This window comes from Biomphalaria glabrata, chromosome 18, assembly GCF_947242115.1.
Source record: "Biomphalaria glabrata chromosome 18, xgBioGlab47.1, whole genome shotgun sequence".
Lineage (NCBI taxonomy): Eukaryota > Metazoa > Mollusca > Gastropoda > Planorbidae > Biomphalaria > Biomphalaria glabrata.
In genome coordinates, this window is record NC_074728.1 from 8685031 (window position 1) to 8707092 (window position 22062).

Below are 22062 nucleotides of genomic sequence, written 5' to 3' on the forward strand. Positions count from 1 at the left end.
ATAGCACAGATTTGGTCTAGGATTTAAAAATCTATCCTGACAGAGATTTGGTCTACGAATTAAAAATCTATCCTGACAGAGATTTGGTCGTTTAACTGGTTTGCTCTTCCCAGAGTACACCCCCTCCCTCATTCCGATATTGTTATTATAGTTAATTGACAAAACAAAATTGGGAACTTACTATTGAACTTGAATTTGCGATATGATCTGGTATCGAACCAATTGGCGTGGGGGCGAGAGATTGTTTTTGAGATTAAGAAAATATTTTTTACAATGTTTGACGCGTTTCGGATGTTCCTTCAGATTCTGAAGATAATTACATACTAGCCCAAACCTCCCGCAGGACGACGGGGGATAGAGAGTAAATAGGATTCTAACCCAGGAACTTCAAAAACCAGAACGACAGTCCATATAGCGTACCACACGACCAGGCATTATCTTTAAGTTTCGTTTGAGTTCACATTCATTTTACTTTGGGATCACGCGATGAGCTACGGAACCAAGAGTCTCGAAATTATATAAAAAAAAAAGCTATTAATGCATTAGAAGAAATGTTCCCACCAAAACCACATTTCTATTTGGATTTACTTAGAATGTAAAAGAGCACTGAGTGAACATTGAATACCACCAAAATATTTGAGCTTCAGCCTGACAAGGAAAAAAATTTGTAAAAACAAAAATTCATTATAAAATAGAAAAAAATCCAAGGTCTTCGCCAGAAAAAAAAAAGTTGTTAGTTGGAACATTGCGTGCTGGACAGAGCTATTGGGAATAAAAATTTGAGATCGAACTTCTATTATGTTTTGTTTTGTTTGTTTCTGGTATTTAGATTTAAGATTCCCAGACACTTTTTTTTGGAAGCTGATCTCCAGCAATACAAGTAAAATGAATATCTCACGTTTTTATCTAATGCTCTTTTAAAGGTCACCTGGAATTAGAATAATCTTTAGAGAAAGTAAAAGCCACGCCTTGAGGACCTTACTATCCATGAGACAAATGTAACGCTCTTCTATTTCTGTGGACCCGCGTTTAACTAGGGTGTCCACCCAGCTATACCTGACATTAATTGGGTAAAAGTAAAGACAGTTGGTCGTTGTGCTGACCACATGAAACCATTGTTAACGGTTATCCACAGAAACAGATATCTGCCCTATAAAGCACAAGGTGTGAAAAGGGAACTTTTATAACGGTCAAACCAGAGCTTTCTCAGTGTGGCCAATTAGCTATTAGTTCTTTTCCCAAAGATGTACATCAAATGTTGAAATTCTAGGAAAATTGTTAGAACCGCTTCCAAGACACGTGACAAAGTTTTCTTTTTTTGCTCTTGAATTTGCAAGGTGATAAGGATAATAGTACTTGGTAAAAAGTTTTGAGTTACCGTTCATTGAGTAGGGCACAACAAATAAATAAAATACCCGGAAATACTAGTTATTACGCCTCATACGCGAGAGAGGTGGTAACAGAAATAAAATATGTTCACCTTCATGAAATCCAGTGGCGTAGAGCGTTAGAGGGGGCGACTTGGGGTGTCTTATAGGCTGTAGGATGGAAAACTCTGGAGCGCGTTGTGGAGTTATGAATGGATAGATAGTTTAATGATATTTGCTATTTAAAACAAGGGCGAGTAATTCAATCTGCAGTGGTGCCCAATGTTGAATATGTAAATTAATAGACACGCCGCTGAACCAGTTGGAGCATTTTCAGAGTCTTATCTTTCATTGAGAAGTGGTGGCCCAATGTTGAATATACAAATTAACAGACACGCCACACATCTTGGGGGCCCCCCTCAAGTGAGGCCCGAGGTGATTTTCGAATTCTCCCCCTCCCTCCTCCCACTCTAGCTACACCTCTGAACTCTGTCTCTCTGTCTGTCCGCCCTAAGTTTGTACACGTAATTCTCCAACACCCAATCTCAGATGCAGCTAAAATTTGGGGTAGTTACTTTGGAGGGCTATCCTACAGCATCAAAGTCGGCCCCACCATGGGCGAGGGCCTCGTGAAGATGTAGTAAAAAAAAAAAGAACACAAGCACGTCTTAACACAGCAACAGACAACACTTTAACAATTTAACACTTTAACACCGGAAACGATTAACTATTAGGGTTAAGCGCGCCTCGTTTTCAGAAAGAGGCTTGGGTGCAAAAAAAAAAAACACGGATACAAAGACAGCGAAATAATAAATGAGCTGATTAAAAACAGAGGCTAATTAGTTGATAGTAGAGCCAGTAGAGGGCAGGGTCGATCTATATACAGGGACAAATAGAAGAATGAACTTATTAGTTACACAGTGTTAAGGAGTGTGTGTGTGTGTTTCAATGATAACGGTGGGAAGAGGTAAGCGATTGGTTGGTGGCTATTCAGTGTGAAGGATGCAAGATAAGCGGCACTGTCGTCAGCTGTCTTGGTAGGCCAGAGACGACTCCAGAATGCCAGAGTGAAAAGACGTATTTTTGTAGTGAGTTAGACTTTGTTCAGAATATTATTTTAGATTATTACATCTATTTCATTAGATCTCAAGATGATTTTGTCTACATTGTAATGAAAGTTATATATAATGTTGCTCACAAAGAAGTTATTCAAGTTATTTGTATACATTAAGATATAATACGCCTACAAGTAGTTTGGTGCTACAAGTCAACGACCGCAACAACACACAGACATCAACAAATTTAATGTATTCAAGCCGGTTCCGGACTTAAGTTAGTAACAGACCAGAGCAGGATATATTTTATTGGCATCTACCATCCAGAAACTCTGTGAGAACTACCTTTAAAAAACATGTCATATTTGTGAAGAGATAAACAGACCACTTTTACATTTAGAAAATTTTCTTATATTAAAAAAACAACTACTGATTTTGAGAATGTTTCGAAAGTGGAGGCCCCATTCAAAAGTGAGACCCTGGATGCTGGAAAGGCCATATATATTTGGAAGCCTTAGGCGAAACGAATTTGGTAGCCCTTTTAAATAAAGTAAAAAGAAACAGCGAAAAAAAAAATTGCGCAATGTATTAAAAACATACCCGTCTGAATCTAAATAGACGAATAACTGAAGTTCATATATCGCATTTTCCGTAGTAGACACAGAGTTAAACTAGTAAACAAAGAGTTATCATGCTCTACTATGTTTGAGATCCGATCCAAGTTTCGTAATTTTTTTTTCTACATTTATTTTTATCCTTTGCGAGGCCGCCACCATTTGGAGGCCCTAGGCGGCTGCCTAGTTTGTCTACATCTAAGGCCGGCCCTGCTGGGAAGCCGCTTAGCATTACACAGTAGCAAATCCCGACCTTATTCTAGCCTACTCATACGAGTATTTTTTCGTGTGTCAACTTAGTTAATCCTATAAACTAAGTATAAAGAATCGTGAATTTATTGTAAACTCTTTCATTACTTCCCTGCTACAACGTTTAAAAACGAATTTAAGATGTGACAGTGTGACTGACTGACTGACTGACTGACTGAAGTTTTCTTCAAACATAATTTAAGCTAAACGATTACTAAAAAGGAAATACAAAATGGCTGCCCGAGTGCATGAAATGCGAAAGGTTTTGTGGATACTTAAGTCCATTACTGATAAACACATCTTTTTACAAAACGTATTCAATCCCTTCGTCTGTTTGTCTGTCTTTCTGTAAGTCTGGTACACATTTTGTACACGTTATTTCCTCCACTTCCAATTCTCGGATCAAGTTGCAGCTTTGCATATTTTTTTTTTATTGTCCTTAATTAACAAAACACGAATCAATCCAAAAAAAATTACCTTTTAAATTATTTAATTAGAAGTAAAAAAGCAAAGTTCCCATTTCAGACCTTGGGGTGTATAGAGAAAATGACGTAGAGGTAATCAGTTTCTATGGCCGTCGGTTAACGAGGAATACATGTGGCCAGCACAACTACAAACCGCTATTAATTTCCTCACCTTAAGTTCGGTACCCATTAGAGTTGGGTGGACTGTTTTTATTGTAATTAACACATTTTAGCTTGATGTGGATGCAAGATGTGGTTATCCTGAGTACTGCGACACATTTCTGTAAATGTGCAGTTCTTTGCCTTTAACAACATGGTTTTTCAAATTTGCATAAATATAATTATTTTGATGTTTGTAAGACATCCTTATAATTACAGTCAAGTCTAAGTATCTCAACAAAAATTTATCACACATTACTTAGTCCTTACGGCAGTGAGTGTATTGTAACAGACGCCGGTGAGTCTAAATAACAAACATGTAAGTGATAAAAAAAAAGGTGAACATGGCTAAAGAACTGACCTTAATATGAGGGGCCTGCATCCGAAATGGTGTTTAAAACAAATTATATATAGTAATGTTTCCATAAAAAATGTTAACCTTCTTATCGTTACTATAGTAAACCTGGCCTAAGTACACTAGAACTATGTGAGTTGGTTACCTACAGATCACAAAAATAATTAAAATATTTTTTTTTTAAATTTACATTTTAAAATAAATAAATATTTAGCTTAATATTGTTTGGATTTGTAGTGTACATTTTGGCATCGTTTAAGTAAAATTACCCATTGGACAAAGGGAGGTAAACATACATTGCCTATTCAATGAGCGAAACAAAGACATGAGAAGAGTCCATTAGCTGAAAGATGTTGAAAGCACAGAGGGGTCTATAATCCAAAAGATGTTGAAAGCACAGAGGGGTCTATAATCCAAAAGATGTTGAAAGCACAGAGGGGTCTATAATCCAAAAGATGTTGAAAGCACAGAGGGGTCTATAATCCAAAAGATGTTGAAAGCACAGAGGGGTCTAGAATCCAAAAGATGTTGAAAGCACAGAGGGGTCTAGAATCCAAAAGAGGTTGAAAGCACAGAGGGGTCTAGAATCCAAAAGATGTTGATGGAAAGACAACAGCAAAATCGGTGGTGTAGCTGAAGGGAATTAAACCACTTGGCTAACTAGGAAAGTGGCTCGAGTTCGAATCCCGACTCGAGCTTAGTTCTGTTTGCTGATCGCCTAAAGTCAGAACGGAAGCCTTCTCCCACATACCCCCCCCCCCCAACATGTCCGCAACACAGATTGGAACAGAGCACAATGAACAGAATACATCATGAAATATGCGCTTTGAAATAATTTAAAATAAGTCTCTAATATATAAAGCAGAAGGTAAGGCGTATGTATGTATGCATGTCCCGCATAGAAACCAAAAACCGTTTGACCAATTTGGATAAAAGTTGGCGTAAATGTTCCTTAGATCATGGCAGAGACCGTAGTGTATGTTTAATATCCCTACCACAAACAGAGGGCCCTAAAAATAGACAAAATTACCTAATTGTATCTCTTTTAAAAAACGAAACGTTTTAACAGATCGGGTAAACCCGTTTTTACAATACTTTACATTGATATGAATACTTCGGCTGAACGGATACACCCATAATTACACTATACTTTTAGTTTCATGGCAAAATAAATAAAATGTGAAGGGAACATTCTCCATGTTGGACATAGATCTGAATTCAAACCAATAGATCATTAATACCAAAACTAAGGCCTACAGACCGCGGGTCATATTCGGTTAGTAAATAAATAACCTAGAAACATTTACGATCATGATCAATATCCCGAAAAATCAGGTGTGTACTTGAAGGAATTGTAGTTAGCGTTAAATTGTTCCTTATATTCGAGCTGCTTTTCTGCGTTATTTTTTTTTTAACTCAACCAATAGGTCAAACTATGTCTCGTTATCAGATCGAGGCCACTAAGAAAAATCAAACATATGCGCTGCAAACTCAGTGATCTATGTTGGTGACACTTCGACTGAACGAGGTAGTGAAAGGTGCAAACGCTAGCTAGTAGTCTTCTTCGTTTTTCATAATTGTCTAATACTCTAGGAATTCTAGGCCCATGGAAGCTTGCCTGCCTGTCTGAATAAACGTCTGGGATTCGAAGCGAGGTCAAAGGTCGAGCACACTTTGAAAACTCCCCCATATTCCTTATCTGTATCACATCAGGTGTCTGCTATAAAAAAAACAACGTCCCTATGAGGAAAGGTGTTTGGATTCACCAGAACCTTCACATATCCCATAGTTCGACCGTTGGGGCACCACACAAGATTTGTCGACCGTCTTTCTCCAATCCTCTTTGTCTTTTGCCCTCACACCGGTGGTTCTTCTTTGCTTCCCTATTAACCTAATCGTCTCCTGTAACGACCTTTTCCATGCGAGCGCCACAGTGGGCTAGTCAGAAAAAGGGAGATAGTTAAAGCATGATAGCATGATAGGTCCAAAATCACAAAACAAGTCCTCACCTGGACTCCCCCTCCCCCAATGCAAAAGGAAGAAAGGACGTTTCAGAAATACATGGCATCGAGGAAGCAGATACCAAGCAGACGTGTAAGACTTAGGGAGCAATGGGAGAGACTATCCCAGAACCAAAACACCTGGAGAAATCTGGTTGGTGGACTATGCCCCAAACGGGACCACAGGCAGAAATGTAGCTATTAAAGCTGGAGTGTAAATTCAGATAAAAACAAAATATTTTTAGAGAGTAATTTAATACCTCAGTAATTTAATACTTCAGTAATTTAATACTTCAGTAATTTAATACTTCTAATTTTTCGTACTCAAAACAATTGCGACTGACTTTCTTTCGTCGCAAGCAACCCATCGGTAACAATAACTTAAACCATAAACAACATATCCTTATACTCACAACCAATGTCATAATAGCCAATAAAGCTCCACGCTATAGAGAATAAGTTCGCTTCCCACTACCACCTATGACAATCCTCTGTAACAACATAGTCCACATCCGAAAGATCACAAAACAGCACTGGACCATTTACTCAACCAGATTACTATTCAACTTTTAACTTTAACAACTCTCGCGATACGGCGTCTGCGCAGCAGGTGCCTGGAAAAGAAACTTAAAGATTTTATTTTTTTTTAGCTTTGTGTGTTCAAGAGTGTAGGCACGAGAAAGACTACGCATCGCGGGCCACGGCAGAGATCCTACGCAGTTTACTTACCACATAGATCCGAGGTGTAAACGCTGAGGATGGCTAGGGATCAATACGACAAAACACTAAATGCCTTAAGAATGAAATGACAGAGGTAGACAGCCTATAGTTGAGGTGATAATAGCTCTTAACAGTAGTTACACAGGTCGATATTAGCTACTTTCATTTTGATCGAATACGGACTAAAAAAAAAAAGAAAACTTTAAACCTTTGTCTTTGTGAATTATACGGGAGAGAAAGAGAGGTCAGAGCCACAATGGCAGTGTTTGAAAACCAATACAGACTTTTTTATGTTTTAACTTATCAGTGGAACGTGAGGAATCAAAACGAGGTTTTATAGTTTTGGTTTCGTTATTGGCCAATGAGCTGTAGGTCTCTAACCCAACATCTGGGGCTGTAGCCAAAAGTTAGCCTTAAACTACTTGTTATTTTATTTTAATTAAAGGATACTGTCAGGGAGAGGTATGGCGAGAATGAATGTTAGTTTAATATTTTGGTATGATTGTTATATCCCCTTGTTATGAATGCAAAACGTTGCACGTGTTGTGAACTGAGTGATGAAGTCTTCGTTGAATGTGCGAGAGAATGTGTTAGTCAGTAAAGTCTTGCTCCCTAGTCCAGGAAGGTTGAATAGTCGCTTCCTGGACTGGTATCTATGCATTTATATATTTATAAGTTGATGGACTGGTGTTTTGTGTATTTCATAGGAGTGATATAATTGTGTGCTTTATTAAGTATTAAAGTATTATCGATATTCGTGAATATAAGGAGTTAGAGTTGATGTATATTAAGTGTTCGTATTTGAGTTAAACAAGTATTAATGAATTATAATTGAGTAACCAAGAAAGTACCAAGCAAGTATTATTTAATATTCAAGAAACCCCTAGTGAGCCAAGTTAAGAAACACAACAAGACAAGAGACAAGCAGCAGCATATATATATAATTTGAACCCCTGACAGATACTAACCGTTAATGGAAATGAAAGAATTTCATTATGATTAAAAATTAAAAAAAAGGGAAAGAAAACGAAAAGACTTAGAAGAAAAAGTTGTTAAAAATTCTCTTTTATTTTGTTAGTGATTATTTCCGTTATACTATTAATTATTATACTAGATGGATGTAACACGCGGCATCTGGGCCATAGTTTTGGGTATTACTTTTCTACTCGATTGTACTTAGATCTGTCAGACTTGGAGAATGTTCCCTTCACTTTTTGTTTTGTTTTAACATTAAAATAAAAGTAGAGTGGGAAAATGGGTTTACCCGTTAAGCCGAAATATTCATATCCAATATAAAATACTGTGCAAACGGGTTTACCCGATTTGTTAAAAAGTTTTGTTCTTTAATTGAGATTCAATTTACGTACTTATTATGTAATTATTTTCTATTTTTATGACCCTCCGACTGTGGGAGGGACATTAAACACACACTACGGTCTCCGCCACGATCGAAGGAACATGTATACCAAGTTTTATCAAGATTGGTCAAATGGTTTTCATTTTTATTGGGGACATACATACATACATACATACATACATACATACATACATACATACATACATACGTACATACAAAATATACACAACTACATACATACACACCTACATACATATATACATACATAAATACATACACACATACATATATAAATACATACGCCTTACTTTCTGCTTTATATTATAGATAGGGTATTTATATCTGATCTTATGAATTCTTTTCCTTTTATTTTTATTAACGTTAGAGATTACTGTTATTCATTTCTACAAATATTCTTTGTCCTTAACAACACGACCTTATAAACTATGTTGTGATTGCATATCACCAATTAATTCACAGTAAAATCATGTAAATTTTTATGATGTAAATCAAAAAAGGTATACATACACAGACACAGGGAGTTTATTGGTGGTAGGGGATATTTTTTCCACTTTTTTCTATCTTGGTTTAAAACATGCACACACACACACACACATACCAGACCCCCCTCCTTCCGGGACTTTGTGACTGTAGTTTGCTTTATTTATTTTTGTTTGGCCGCTTCTTGAATTCTCGTAAATTTACTTTACTAACGTTGTCCTAATAGAAAAACAGATCAGTGTGAAAAAATTTTCCGGAAATATTTTATATCCGGGCGGGGTGGGGGGGGGGGGTTAAACCCTGGACTAATCCCCCCCCCGGCCAATCTACACCCATGCTACGAACGTTAGAAATCTGTACAGTATTATTACCTGAATGATTGCCTTCGGTTGATACAGGAGATGGGATAGAAGCATGAGTGGGTCAAAGCCGTGAGATGAAATTTAAAAAATTATTCCCTCCAAAAAAAGCGGAAAAGTTACAATATGGAACTCTAGGTACCTATACGTAAGGTATTTTGAAATCTCGCATCCAATATTTCTTCTCTCTCATCTCCCATCCTGCTTTCGCATTTTTGTAAATAAACTATTGAACAACATGATCATGGGTTAACTTTTCATTTCAATACATTCTTTATTTAAAGTGACATTTTAGAAATCAGATGTTCACACTATTCTTCAACCAAATAGTAAAATACTTTGTCCAAAATATGCGACGAGCGAGTTTGTAGAAGAAACTGTCACTGTCTCTGGTAATATGGAGATGACATCTTTGGAACATTCGGTCTGTTTTAATACTTGGAATAGTGTTCACACTACGGAGGATGAACCACACGTTCGTCAATAAGAGTGTTTCCCAAGCTGTGTTCCACAGAACCCTAGTGTTCCGCAAGGCCTGAAAAGGTGTGTCCACGAACTGCTGGAAGGATTAACTACTAGGCCACCGCGTGAATTAATCTCTCTAAAATATAAGTAGTGTTCCGCTAAATACTCAGAATGTGCGACGTGTTCCGTTCAGGACAAAGTTTGAGAATCACTGGTCTTTAAGATATGAAGTGAAAGAGAAAGTATGAGAATGAGCGATACTTACACAAGGAAAAAAAAGGAATGAAAGAGACAGAGAAAGAGAGGAAAAAAAAGAGCGATCGAAAAAAAAAGAGACAGAGAAAGTGAAAAGTATTGACAACAGAATGGGAGAAAGTAAAAGTAAAAAGGTCAGAAAGTGGAAATAAGAGAAACAAAGCTTGATAGAAAGAGAATGTGAATGAAAGAGACATTGAATAAATGAATAAAAAGTGAACTTTTAAGATGAAAGTAAGATGAAAGAAAGAGAAACAAAAAGATGGAGTGAAAGGAGAGATTAAAAGAGTGAGAGAAACAAAAAAGAGAGAGAGAGAGAAGGTGAATGAATAATGATTGAATAATGAATAAAAAGTGAACTTTAAGATGAAATTAAGATGAAAGAAAGAGAAACGAAAAGATGGAGTGAAAGGAGAGATTAAGAGAGAGAGAGAGAGAGAGAGAGAGATTAAAAGAGAGAAAGAGAGAGAGATGAAGGCCAACAAAAGGGGAAACAATGTACGGAAAAGACAAAATCAATTCTTCAATTCTCTGACCAAAAAAAAGTATCGACCTCTAGATCTATGTAAACTGTTATGTCACCAAGCGTTGCCTCAAATGTCAATTTAAAGACATTTGGTTAAATAGACAAAGTCTTTAATCAAAACATACGTCTGTATTGAACCTTCTTTCCTGAGCGCCTCTGACGTCTCTTTTAAGTCTGACAGTCAAAAAAGAAAAAAAAACAACAACACATGTGTACTTGATATTTGTAAAGACCAAGAAAGTCAACTCAAGTGTCAGGTTTACCATGTATAAATGTCAACTGTCAGGTCATAGATTAGCATGTGTATACCAGATGTCATTGTACATCACGTCATAGTTTTGTATGCTTATACTTAATGTCATCGTATGACACGTCATAGCTTTGCAGTTTTGAAAGTGCATCAGATTTTTGTTCTTACACTAGTCTCTTTATTGGAGTGGCTTTTGTTACCTCTGGAAGCTATACAGTTTTACAAGTTTATCTTCACCAATCGAATTTATAACTACTGAGCAGAGGAGAGTTACGATAATGTAAATAAAAGACATGTGAACAAATAAAACCAAACATTGTCACCTATTGTATAACAATTTCAATAATGATTAAAGACTTATCAAAGGAACAATTTGTCGTGCGATTGGCCCTGGTGATTAAAATTAATGAAAACTCATAAAAGAGCCAGCTTAAACTTCATTAGATTGTAGAGTTGAGTGCTGAACAAGATATGGGCTAATATTTAATGCAAATCTTACAAATTAGTAATTTTACTTGTGTTTAAAATATTTAAAAATAAATTTAAAAAGTAGTGTCAAAGTGTCAATTGAAAATGTTAATTTAAAAGAAAAATATGTGAATTCATAGAGTATCTTTTACTGTACATGCTGCATTGTAGCATATTGTTTCATTGCATTTTCAAGCTGATTTGTTTTAAAAAAATATTTTAAAATTACATACTCCCTATGTAGTTTGTTATTAATTTTGATTTCAACTTTTTTTTATCGGTCTCAAAAGAGATATATGAAATGTCTTGTATGAAATGATATAATTGATCATTCTATTGAATAGTGTCAGCGTAGATATTTGTTATAGACTTTTTTCCCTCCCATTTTATGTAATTTGTCATTGTTATGTCTTAGTAAAGAAAATAAAGATTGGTATAAACTAGAAAGTGATATAAAAAAAAAGAGGCAAATAAAAGAGGCCAAAGGCCCAAGGATTCCTATGATGATAAAGCTAAAATTGAATAGCACAAGTCTGGTACGACTATAATACTCCTCTTAACGAGGTACTTTATCAGACGCACTAGATTTGCCAGCGCGCGACATTACTAATATACTAAAGTCTCCAACGACAACATTTGGAATCACTGATGAACACACTGATAGCAGACGTAAAGTTTATTATATAAAGGATAAATTACAGAAAATACTGGCGACTTCAGCCGTCACAAAATATACACCAATAAATACTGGCTGTTCATGCCATGTGGAATAAATAATCACATCAATGAAATGTTCAACATATAAGTCCGAAGGAAACTCTCAAGTTAGCATTAAATCAAATTCATTAAGGTACATATTACAGACAGAGAAAATCGTACAAGTTGTCGTGGGTTCGATCCCCATACTGGCCACCAAATGTCGCTACCTGGTTTTGTCTGTAGGCGTAGCGGCGTGGGTGTGTCCGTGTGTTGTAGGTACCTCTTCTGGTACGGCTATAATACTCCTCTTAACGATGCACTTTATTAGACGCACTAGATTTGCGAGTGCGCAACATTACTAGTATACTAAGGTCTCCAACGACAACATTTGGAATTACTGATGAACACACTGGTAGCAGACGTAAAGTTTATTATATAAAGGATAAATTACAGAAAATACTGGCGACTTCAGCCGTCACAAAATATACACCAATAAATACTGGCTGTTCATGCCATGTGGAATAAATAATCACATCAATGAAATGTTCAACATATAAGTCCGAAGGAAACTCTCAAGTTAACATTAAATCAAATTCATTAAGGTACATATTACAGACAGAGAAAATCGTACATCCACTCTCTGCTGGAGTTCTTCACTAACTAACTTTTACCCTTATTTTAGAGTCCTTTAACTTATTCACATAACCTCGTGCTTGCCCGCACGGAATGTTACAATAGGTGACTGAGTGTCACTTCATGTCACAGAGGTTCTAAAACTGGACTGTGACACACATACAATGCACTGACTGATAGTATCCATGAATTTGGTTTTGGCTTATTTTAAATTGACGTTCTTGCCTTGTTTGCCTCAAAGCTTAACACAATGACGTCCACAGTCGGAAGCCACCATACGACCTGATATTATGGGGTGAGTACTATTACTCAGTACTGATGAAATATGAGCTTTTCCAATTTAATCATCAACTCATTTGTTACTACAAGACAATAATAAGGCTTGTCTTTAAGTCCGGGGTGCTGTATTTTATGAGGCTAAACAGTCGTAACTGTGATCTGTGAAATCCATCTGTATTGGGATTGCAAGCTTGGGGCAGGGCTATTGTACTTATCCACCCAAGAATTGGCGTATCTGTGATTAAATGTCTCGAGTGTTCCTTCAGAATTGAAGAAAACAATGTAACTTTTCTTTAAAACTTGTATATGTTTAACTTTTTAACTTTGACTGCCTTCGTAGCCCCTGTCACCTTCACCTATCCATTAGTCTGATGAATCGTTGGGGCATCACTCATGATCTGTCGACCGTCTTTCTCTATTGCCGTCTTCAGCCTAAGATATAATCCCTTTCAGTAACAGGCCTACCCATTCTTTTACGTTGTCTTCCCATAGCTTTCTCGTGTCTGCCTTTTCATTGTCTTCCCATAGCTTTCTCGTGTCTGCCTTTTCATTGTCTTCCCATAGCTTTCTCGTGTCTGCCTCTTCATTTGCTGGTACTGTTCCCTGCAGTCAGGTCCTTGCAAGCCCTGAGGGCCCTGTGTTACGACTAGGTTTGCGTTTTTTGACAGTAGTTAGCAGGTCATTGTGTTGCTCAATCACCGCTGTGGCACGTCATTGTGTTGCTCAATCACCGCTGTGGCAGGTCATTGTGTTGCTCAATCTCCGCTGTGGCAGGTCATTTTGTTGTTCAATCACCGCTGTGGCAGGTCATTGTGTTGCTCAATCTCCGCTGTGGCAGGTCATTGTGTTGCTCAATCTCCGCTGTGGCAGGTCATTGTGTTGTTCAATTACCGCTGTGGCAGGTCATTGTGTTGTTAAATCTCCGCTGTGGCAGGTCATTGTGTTGCTCAACCTCCGCTGTGGCAGGTCATTGTGTTGCTCAATCTCCGCTGTGGCAGGTCATTGTGCTGCTCAATCACCGCTGTGGCAGGTCATTGTGTTGCTCAATCACCGCTGTGGCAGGTCAATGTGTTGCTCAATCTCCGCTGTGATCCTGTTTCTAAATCTCTTCCTTTGCATAAATGCTAAAATAAAATTATAGTAAACAAGGTTACGAAGATAGTTTGTGTGGAAACACAAACTCAAAATCGGCCCCGGAAGTGGTCCACCCAGGCAGGTTAAAAGGCAGGTTTCAATATTTTCAGAAGAATATCAGAATTACATTCTATCAGAAATGGTCCACCCAGGCAGGTAAAAAAGCAGGTTTCAATATTTTCATAAAGAATACCAGAATGATATTCTATCAATGGCAAATGACAGAAGAATGGAGAAAGAAGTTGACAGATCCTGTGTGGTGCCCCAACGTCTAGCAGACCAAGGGATATGTGAAAGTGAATGTGAAGTTAGATGTGAATCTGGCCTGATGTCTTATAATTAATTACCACTATTCAATTTATAAATTTTTTTTTATAGAATCATGTGTTGTCTTGGACAATCAATAATTGAGCAAAGTTTCGACTGCAATCAGTAAATTTGTTTTCTTAGGATTCGAATCAATGTATAGAATTAAGTCGTTGGTAAAGCTTTTAAACGAACAATAATAAAACTATCTATTTCATAAGTATATTTTTTATACTAGAGAAGTGTAATGGCCAAACATGTCGGCCTTTCATCATAGAGGCCCATGTTCGAATTCAGAAATGAGCAATTTTTTTTCTCTCCTTCTCTCTTTCCTTATATTTCAATCATCATCATTCCAGCTTCTTTATTATTAAAATGGTAGATTCAGCTTACAATTTCTACATCCGGTCAAAAATAAAAACAAACATAACAAAACATAACCAAAAAAAAATAATAAAAAAATTAAATAAAATAGGTGAACATGGTTATTGATAACGTCTCTAACCATTTTCCTAGAAATTTCAAAGTTTATGTAAATCTTTGGGAAATACTACTTTATGGAGCAGAGACCTGGAGAAGGACCATCACCACCATAAAAAAAAAAATCCAGGTATTCATCAATAATACCTGCCTGAAGAAGATTCTTATGATCCGCTGGCCAGACAAGATCACGAATGAGGAACTGTGGCAAAGAACAAAGCAGCAGCCCATTGAAGTAGATATCCTTCAGAGACGCTGGAGATGGATAGGTCTCAACCTTCAAAAGCCTGCTTCCAACATAACAAGGCAAGCCCTAACCTGGAACCCCCAAGGAAACAGGAAGAGGCGAAGGCCAAAGAATACATGGCGCCGCGATTTGGAAGCAGATGCCAAGCAGATGGGCAAGACGTGGGGACAGTTGGAGAGACTCGCACCAAACCGAGATGCCTGGAGGAAGCTGGTTGGTGGCATATGCCCCAGAAGGGACCACAGGCTGAGATGAGATGACTGGGAAAAGAATTACTAGCTAATTGGCGACACATTTAAAACTCTTGTTTGACCGTTATAATATTTCAAAATACTATCTTCTAAAATTTAATTTCGTTTGGAGGTCTAGACATTATCCATCTAGGACACGTACGTCAGCGGTTATTTCCTTGTGTATTCATTAAAGAGTTTAATTAATAACATACATCGTTTAGAAACACCTCGTCTTTTATCTCTGGACCTAAACGCCTGTCATTAGAAGCTCATATACTGTGTGAGCAGATTGATACATTCGCTTAGTCAGAATTTTTTATTCCGTGGGGTTGGGGGGGGGGGCATAGTGGAGAATCGGGCCGTGGTAAAAATGTTCCAATATTGTTCATTAGTTATTAAGAAAATAATTATTCTTACAAAAAGTCAGTCATCAGATTCGTAAGAGAAGAAATAATACGAAAAAAAAAATTTGTTATGTCCCTTGTTTTCTTTAGACAAGTTTTTTTTTCTCTGATACTTCGCATTGTTCTTCCTTTCACACTCACTTTTTCTTTCTCTCTCTCTTTCTCTCTCTCTCTCTCTCTCTCTCATAAAATAGTGTTTTTTTCCCATTACCTCTTTCTCTTTTTGTCCCGATGGCGTTCCCTCGTCAGTGTCATGCATGTGTCTGGCTTCCTCTTCCATGGGACGTGTAGAGTTGCGCCCCCTGAATTCTTTCAACACTTTGAGCATAATGATCTTGCTCCTAGCCTGGAAGTACAGAAAACAATTGTAAGATTTCATGGCATGCCTTAAACAGCAGCAGTGCTTGGAAGCATTAGAATTGAAACAGTGTACATTGGTATAAGGTGCTGGGTAATAGTTCTGTATTGCTTTGATAATCTCAGCTCGAGAACAATAACAGCTTAAAGTAAAAAAAAAGTATGCAAAAATCAATTAATCAATCAATCTCTCTCTCTCTCGCTATCTATCTATCTATCTATCTATCTATCTATCTATCTATCTATCTATCTATCTATCTATCTATCTATCTATCTATCTATCTATCTATCTATCTATCTATCTATCTATCTATCTATATACCAACCTATATATCTATATTCTCTTTCTGTATTTGTGTCAATCTTTCATCTTAACGTCTTAACTTAACGTCTGTCTCTAAGTCCGTCAGTACGTCTGACATTCTGTTATATATATATATATGCATGCATATATATGCTCTCTCTCATATCTCATATCATACCTATTTAGCATTGAATAAAAAAAAGTTAGTCCTATCCAATTTATTGATTTATAGTTAGCTTCTTTTTATTAATGGAAATACATGCTCCAATAAATATCCAATTTTTCAAATGAACTAATTTATTTCGTAATATTACAGATATCCCGGTGATGTCTTATTATTCCAATCAATGAGCAGTCGTCTGCAGATTTTCTTGCTTCCATGTATCATATCTAACTTCCTTATCTTTTTTGTATGACAGGGTCAAGGTCACAAAGAATACACGACGGCTAGATTTCTTGAAACATTATCATTTCTTTATGATAGCATCTATTAAATTGTGTCCCGCAATTAGTAAAGCCGGCCCTGTTCCCAAATACTAGTGTACGTACTGCTAAATCTGGATTTGTTTTGGTGAAAACATTAAAAGAGTTTAAGCAGACGATTCACAAGGGAATCAATCCATATTTATCTTATTGCTAAATGTCAATCATTGCAGTTGATCGCGGATCATCCAATAACGAAACCGTGAAACTTTAATTCGAAGCAGCCAGATGACATTTTGTCCACCCTCTTATCCAATAGCACACACAATCTACGTATCTACATTTGCTTCTAATCTGCCTTTGTGGTAGGATCTAATAATAGTGTAATATCCTTTCATACACAATTCTTGGCAATGGTGAAACACGAAAAAGAAAAACAAAGCTTATCAAAGGGAAAGAACTCCGCACTTACAACTATCTATCTCAATAATCTAGAAGCTATTTCCCTTATTTGATATCAGACAAAATAATTAATTACCAATTGTTACATATTTAGCAGTATCGTTGAATAGTGAAGGATAAATCTCCCTCGTTGGTATCAAACAAAATAATTGTTTACCAGTAATTAACTGAATAAAGGGTTAATTTAAAATACAAATTAATTTCTGTCTTGTCTATGCCAATAAATAATTGTTCAAAGTTTCAACTTTAGCCAAGAATGGGTCTGGGAGAAATAAAAGAAATAGCAGAAAGACAGAATGAAAGAGTGAGTAGATATAATGTTTATAAAAAAAACTGAATTCGTTCGGGTGCCCCCCGCTATACGTGTGTCATAGAGTAAGAGCACAATTTATTTTAAAAAATCAGTTATTGAGTTATCAAAGACACTTTAAGGCCTCATGACTGTTGAAGTACATTCCACGACTGAATCATTTTGTGCTCGCTAACCATTCAGCTTGCACTATTCTGTCAATAGGAAAACCGTTTTGTGACCGATATCAGGATAAAAGTCCCTTTTAGTTTTGTGTCGTCCGTCTGTCATGTTTATAGCTCAAAAGCTAGAATATAAATAGGAAACCGATTTTGTTAAATCAAGTTTTGATGCCATGACTACTTGTGGTCTTTGGAAAACGCACATGCTTATTTTTATTTGGTCATCTTTTATTTTTTTCGCGCACATTTCTCATCTTATCAAATTGTTTCGATTAACAATAAACTAATTAGCTAACGCTGTATTCAAATCGAGGCTAATGTTTGACACTGCAACTTTAATCGATACTAAACTTTTTATTACTTCACTTCTGCAACACGGCATGACTAACACACCGAACGTTTAGTCTCCCCCGGGATTCCAATTCGAAATTCTCAATTGTCTAGCCAAAAGGTGGTTGCCTGGTCGAGGGATATGTACCTCGGACTGTCATCTAGATCGTCCGGAGTTCAAACCCTACCTGCTGCCATCTCTGCTGCCCTAATGATTTTGGGGCTAAGACGTAATAAAATTCAATTCGTCTGTAATTTATTTTAAAAAGAAAACTAAACTAACTATTTATTTATTTATTTATTATTATTTTTTGACAACGAAAACCAGAATTTTTTTCTCGGGTGGGCGGGGGCGGTAAGAGAATGGGACAGGTTTTTTATAAAATCTAACTGGGTGGAGGGCGGGGATGTAGAATGGGTCAGGTTTAAAAAATAATCCATTTTTATAAAATCTTACATTCATAACTTCTAAGAATGGGGGGGGCGGTGGCTGAGTGGTAAAGCGCTTGCCTTCCTAGCCGGGTTCGAATCCTGGTGAAGACAGGGATTTTTATTTTCGGGAGCTTTAGAGCTCCTCTGAGTCCACCCAGCTCAAATGGGTACCTGATATTAGTTGGGGAAAAAAGTTAAGATCGTTGTGCTGGCCACATGATACTCTCGTTAACTTTTAATTTTTATTTCTTGTTTTCTTTAGTCAAAAACTGTCTCCTTGAATGATAAGAAAATTCACTTGAAACCTGTCAATTACAAGAAAAACAGTAAAAAACAAAACTGAATCTAGTTTAGTTCCATCAAAGTACATCATGAAGCCATGTCTAAAACTGTATAAAATTGATGTAGATCGATAAACATGACTAATTGAAGGGAATCTGGTTTTCAGACATTCGGGACAACTCTTCCGAGACTGTGCCAGAAAAGGGGAAGCAACCCAGTCATTGTGGTCAAACACGGTTAGCTCTGATTTGAATCCTAATTGTTGACGATGGTCAGTGGGTTGGGGGGAGTTCGGGCTCAGTCCCAGGGACATTTCGGTTTGAAGTGATTTGAAGAGGGTTTTTAAGCAGGGCGGACAGGATGGCTCGAGTGGTCAGTTCTCTGAATAGCGTTTGGGGGGTCCGTCTGCTATGGGGCTTAGGTTGACACGTGACCAAGAGAACCACAGGACTGTAGTGGACAGTGGAGAAATAACATTAGTGAAAGGGGATAAACACACACACACAACACGCACACAACACGCACACAGACGGACTAACAGACTAGTTTGATTGAAGAGAATATAGTGCTTAGAAGGAAAGAAACAATTTGGGAAGCGAGTAGATTGTAAGTTAATAAGCTTAAAAGATTTCAAAGTAGCATTCTTCCCAAAGGAGGCGCGGTGGCTGAGCGGTTTAGCGCTTAGCTTCCGAACTGAGTGTTCCGGATTCGAATCCTGCTGAATATTGGGATTTTTAATTTCAGGATCTTTGGGCGCCTCTGAGTCCACCCATCTCTAATGGGTACCTGACATTAGTTGAGGAAAAGTAAAGGCGGTTGGTCGTTGTGCTGGCCACATGACACCCTCGTTAACCACAGAAACAGATGACATTTACATCCTCTGCCCTATAGACAACAAGGTCTGAAAGGGGAACTTTACTTTCACTTTAAAACTACAAAACATTATGCTTAGAGAGAGAGTGACATTCGTACGTATAGAAGGCAGCGCTGTGAATGAGTGGTAAAACGCTTGACTTTCAAACCGAGGGACTCGAATTCAAATCCCCGGGATGACTAAAAGTTTGAACTGGATTTTTAGGACGCCCCTGATTCCAGTCATCTCAAATGGATACCTGACATACGTTGGGAAATAAAAATGGGTCATTGTGCTGGAAACATGACATCGTAGTTATCCGTCGGCCATAGACATATAACCCTATGAGCCCCACAGAGTACGTTTACACAATGACTGCTCTCTCACTTCCTCTCAGGTGGACAGCGTAATAACTGGACTGGCTACTAAGTTAATGGACTTAAATCTTCTTCTCTTTTCCTCATACTTCCTGCCAACTATTAGCTAGTGGTCACATATTCATGCTTTCATGCTCAACAAATTAAATATTCTAAAGTGACAGTTAACCCTTTCAGACATTGCGATTTATAGGGCAGATGATGTAAAGATCATGTTTCCGTGGACGACGGTTAGCGACGGTTAGCGAGGGTGTCGTGTGACAAGCAAAACGGCCAAACCTCTTTACCTTCTCCAATATCCCATTAGAGTTGGGTCTCATGGGCGACATAAAAGTCCTGGAATTTAAAATCCAAGTCTTCATCGAGATTCAAACCCGGCACCCGTCGGTTCGGAAGCCAAACGCTCTAACACTCAGCCGCCACGCCCCAAAAAAAACCTTCATTAATAATCTCTTAATAGATACGCATAAATATTATGACTAGTAAAATAATAATAAGCAAAATAAATCTTAAAAGAATAGTTATATAAGTTGTCTAGTGGTTAGTAGGGCATTGCCAAGAACAGCATTTCTGGAAACATGATGAGGGTTTTATATAAAATAGACACAAAAGATTCTTCAGCCTCGAAACGTTGAGTGGTTCTCAACCTTTTCTGGTCACAAGTACCCTTTGACTAGTTACTTCTTTGAACGAAAGACCCTTAGGTTTAGAAGCCAAGCGTTTACCCCTCAGCCACCACTCGCATAATACGGTACATGCACAATTTTTCGCAACTTCTAACAATTACCTAAATTATTTTATGTACCTTCCCGAACAGTTTGTTCGTCTCCCTGCCCCGATCCACGGTCATCCACCAAGGGATACGCCAAAAACTGATTCAAACACATTAATGAGTAAATCCAAGATACTCCTTCCTAACTGGCACGCTACTCACAGTTCACCTCTTTGATTTCCTCTTTGACTTGACATGGATGGAGGGTAACGCAACCGATCGCAGTTTATCCTCTTCCTATATTTAAACAGTCTGTGCCTTGCCATAAGAGATGAGCCCTAATAGAATTATGTAATACCCAATTTCACTGGACACATTAATTTCATTAACTATGTCTGAGTTTTTTATTGGCTACTTGTACTAAGCATCCGTAATGCTAGATATTTTTTTGTTTAGCTAACCGAACGTTTTAATCACGAGAATGAAAAAAAACAACTCGATAGATCTAATTTGTAGATCGGATTGCCCAGTTGTTAACCGCTCGACTTTCTTACGGAGAGCATCATATTCGAATCTTAAAGAATTGCAGGTATCTGTGTATCTATGGAGATAGGCAATCTAGGATTATAGGCAGCTCCTGGACAATATTTCTTATTACCCACAATACATTTTTTCTTTCTTTTTTCTCTTTTTTCTTCACACTAATGGATTCTTGTCTTCCATTCAACCGTTCCAATTTCTGTCCTGCATTAATGATGTCTGCCATAACAACCCCCCATGACCAGGCGAGACGTAAGATCAACAGACTGCACCATTTCTTGCTTGTATCAATATGCTTATTGGTGTAAAGAAAACAACCAATTATCACAGCCACAATTATTCAGAAACATTTTTTTTTTGGTTTTAGTCCTGAATTTAGATCGTTTGATGACCTTTGCACCAAGCCCCCACCCACACCCCGACCCGCGCCTATTCCACACATAATGAATATCTTTGATTTGGTCTCACGACTGTACGATTAAAAATTTACTTACACGAGGAGCGCCAGGAGCGTGTGTTGAAGTTGCATTTAGAAAAATAAAAATACAACTATGGCATCACTGTCTTGTCTTATCTTATTAGTTACATGCGTTTCGTCAAAAATAAGATAATTAACGTCCTGAGCGAATGTGTTAACATAGTCGTGTAAGTTAATTTAGAGACTTGAAAAATCTAAGTGTCATTGCCTTTTCCTGCCTGATTCAGGCAACACGTTTTATGCTCTAATGGCATTAGGAAAGAGATAGCTCTGATACAAGTTTGTCCGTGGAAGTCGATTAAAAATATGTGTAATTATCTTTGTGTCTTGGTTTAGTATATACAATATATTTCACTTTACTTTTTAGTCTTCTATCCTGGGGAGTCTTTAAGCTTAGTGATTTTACTCGTACTCTATTTAAGTGATTTTACTGTGTTACTCTTTTTAAAGTGGAGGCGCGGT

The 22062-nt window shown here is 37.4% G+C and overlaps 1 protein-coding gene across 1 annotated transcript in view; it reads right to left on the bottom strand.

Moving 5' to 3' along the window:
• The window catches only part of LOC106077982 (potassium voltage-gated channel subfamily H member 6-like), a 383405-nt gene that overhangs the window by 88528 nt on the left and 272815 nt on the right, over positions 1–22062 (bottom strand). Inside the window, exon 7 of the mRNA XM_056016650.1 lies at positions 15791–15925. Coding sequence (XP_055872625.1) covers positions 15791–15925 — 135 coding nt within the window. The remainder of the gene's footprint in view (positions 1–15790; positions 15926–22062) is intronic.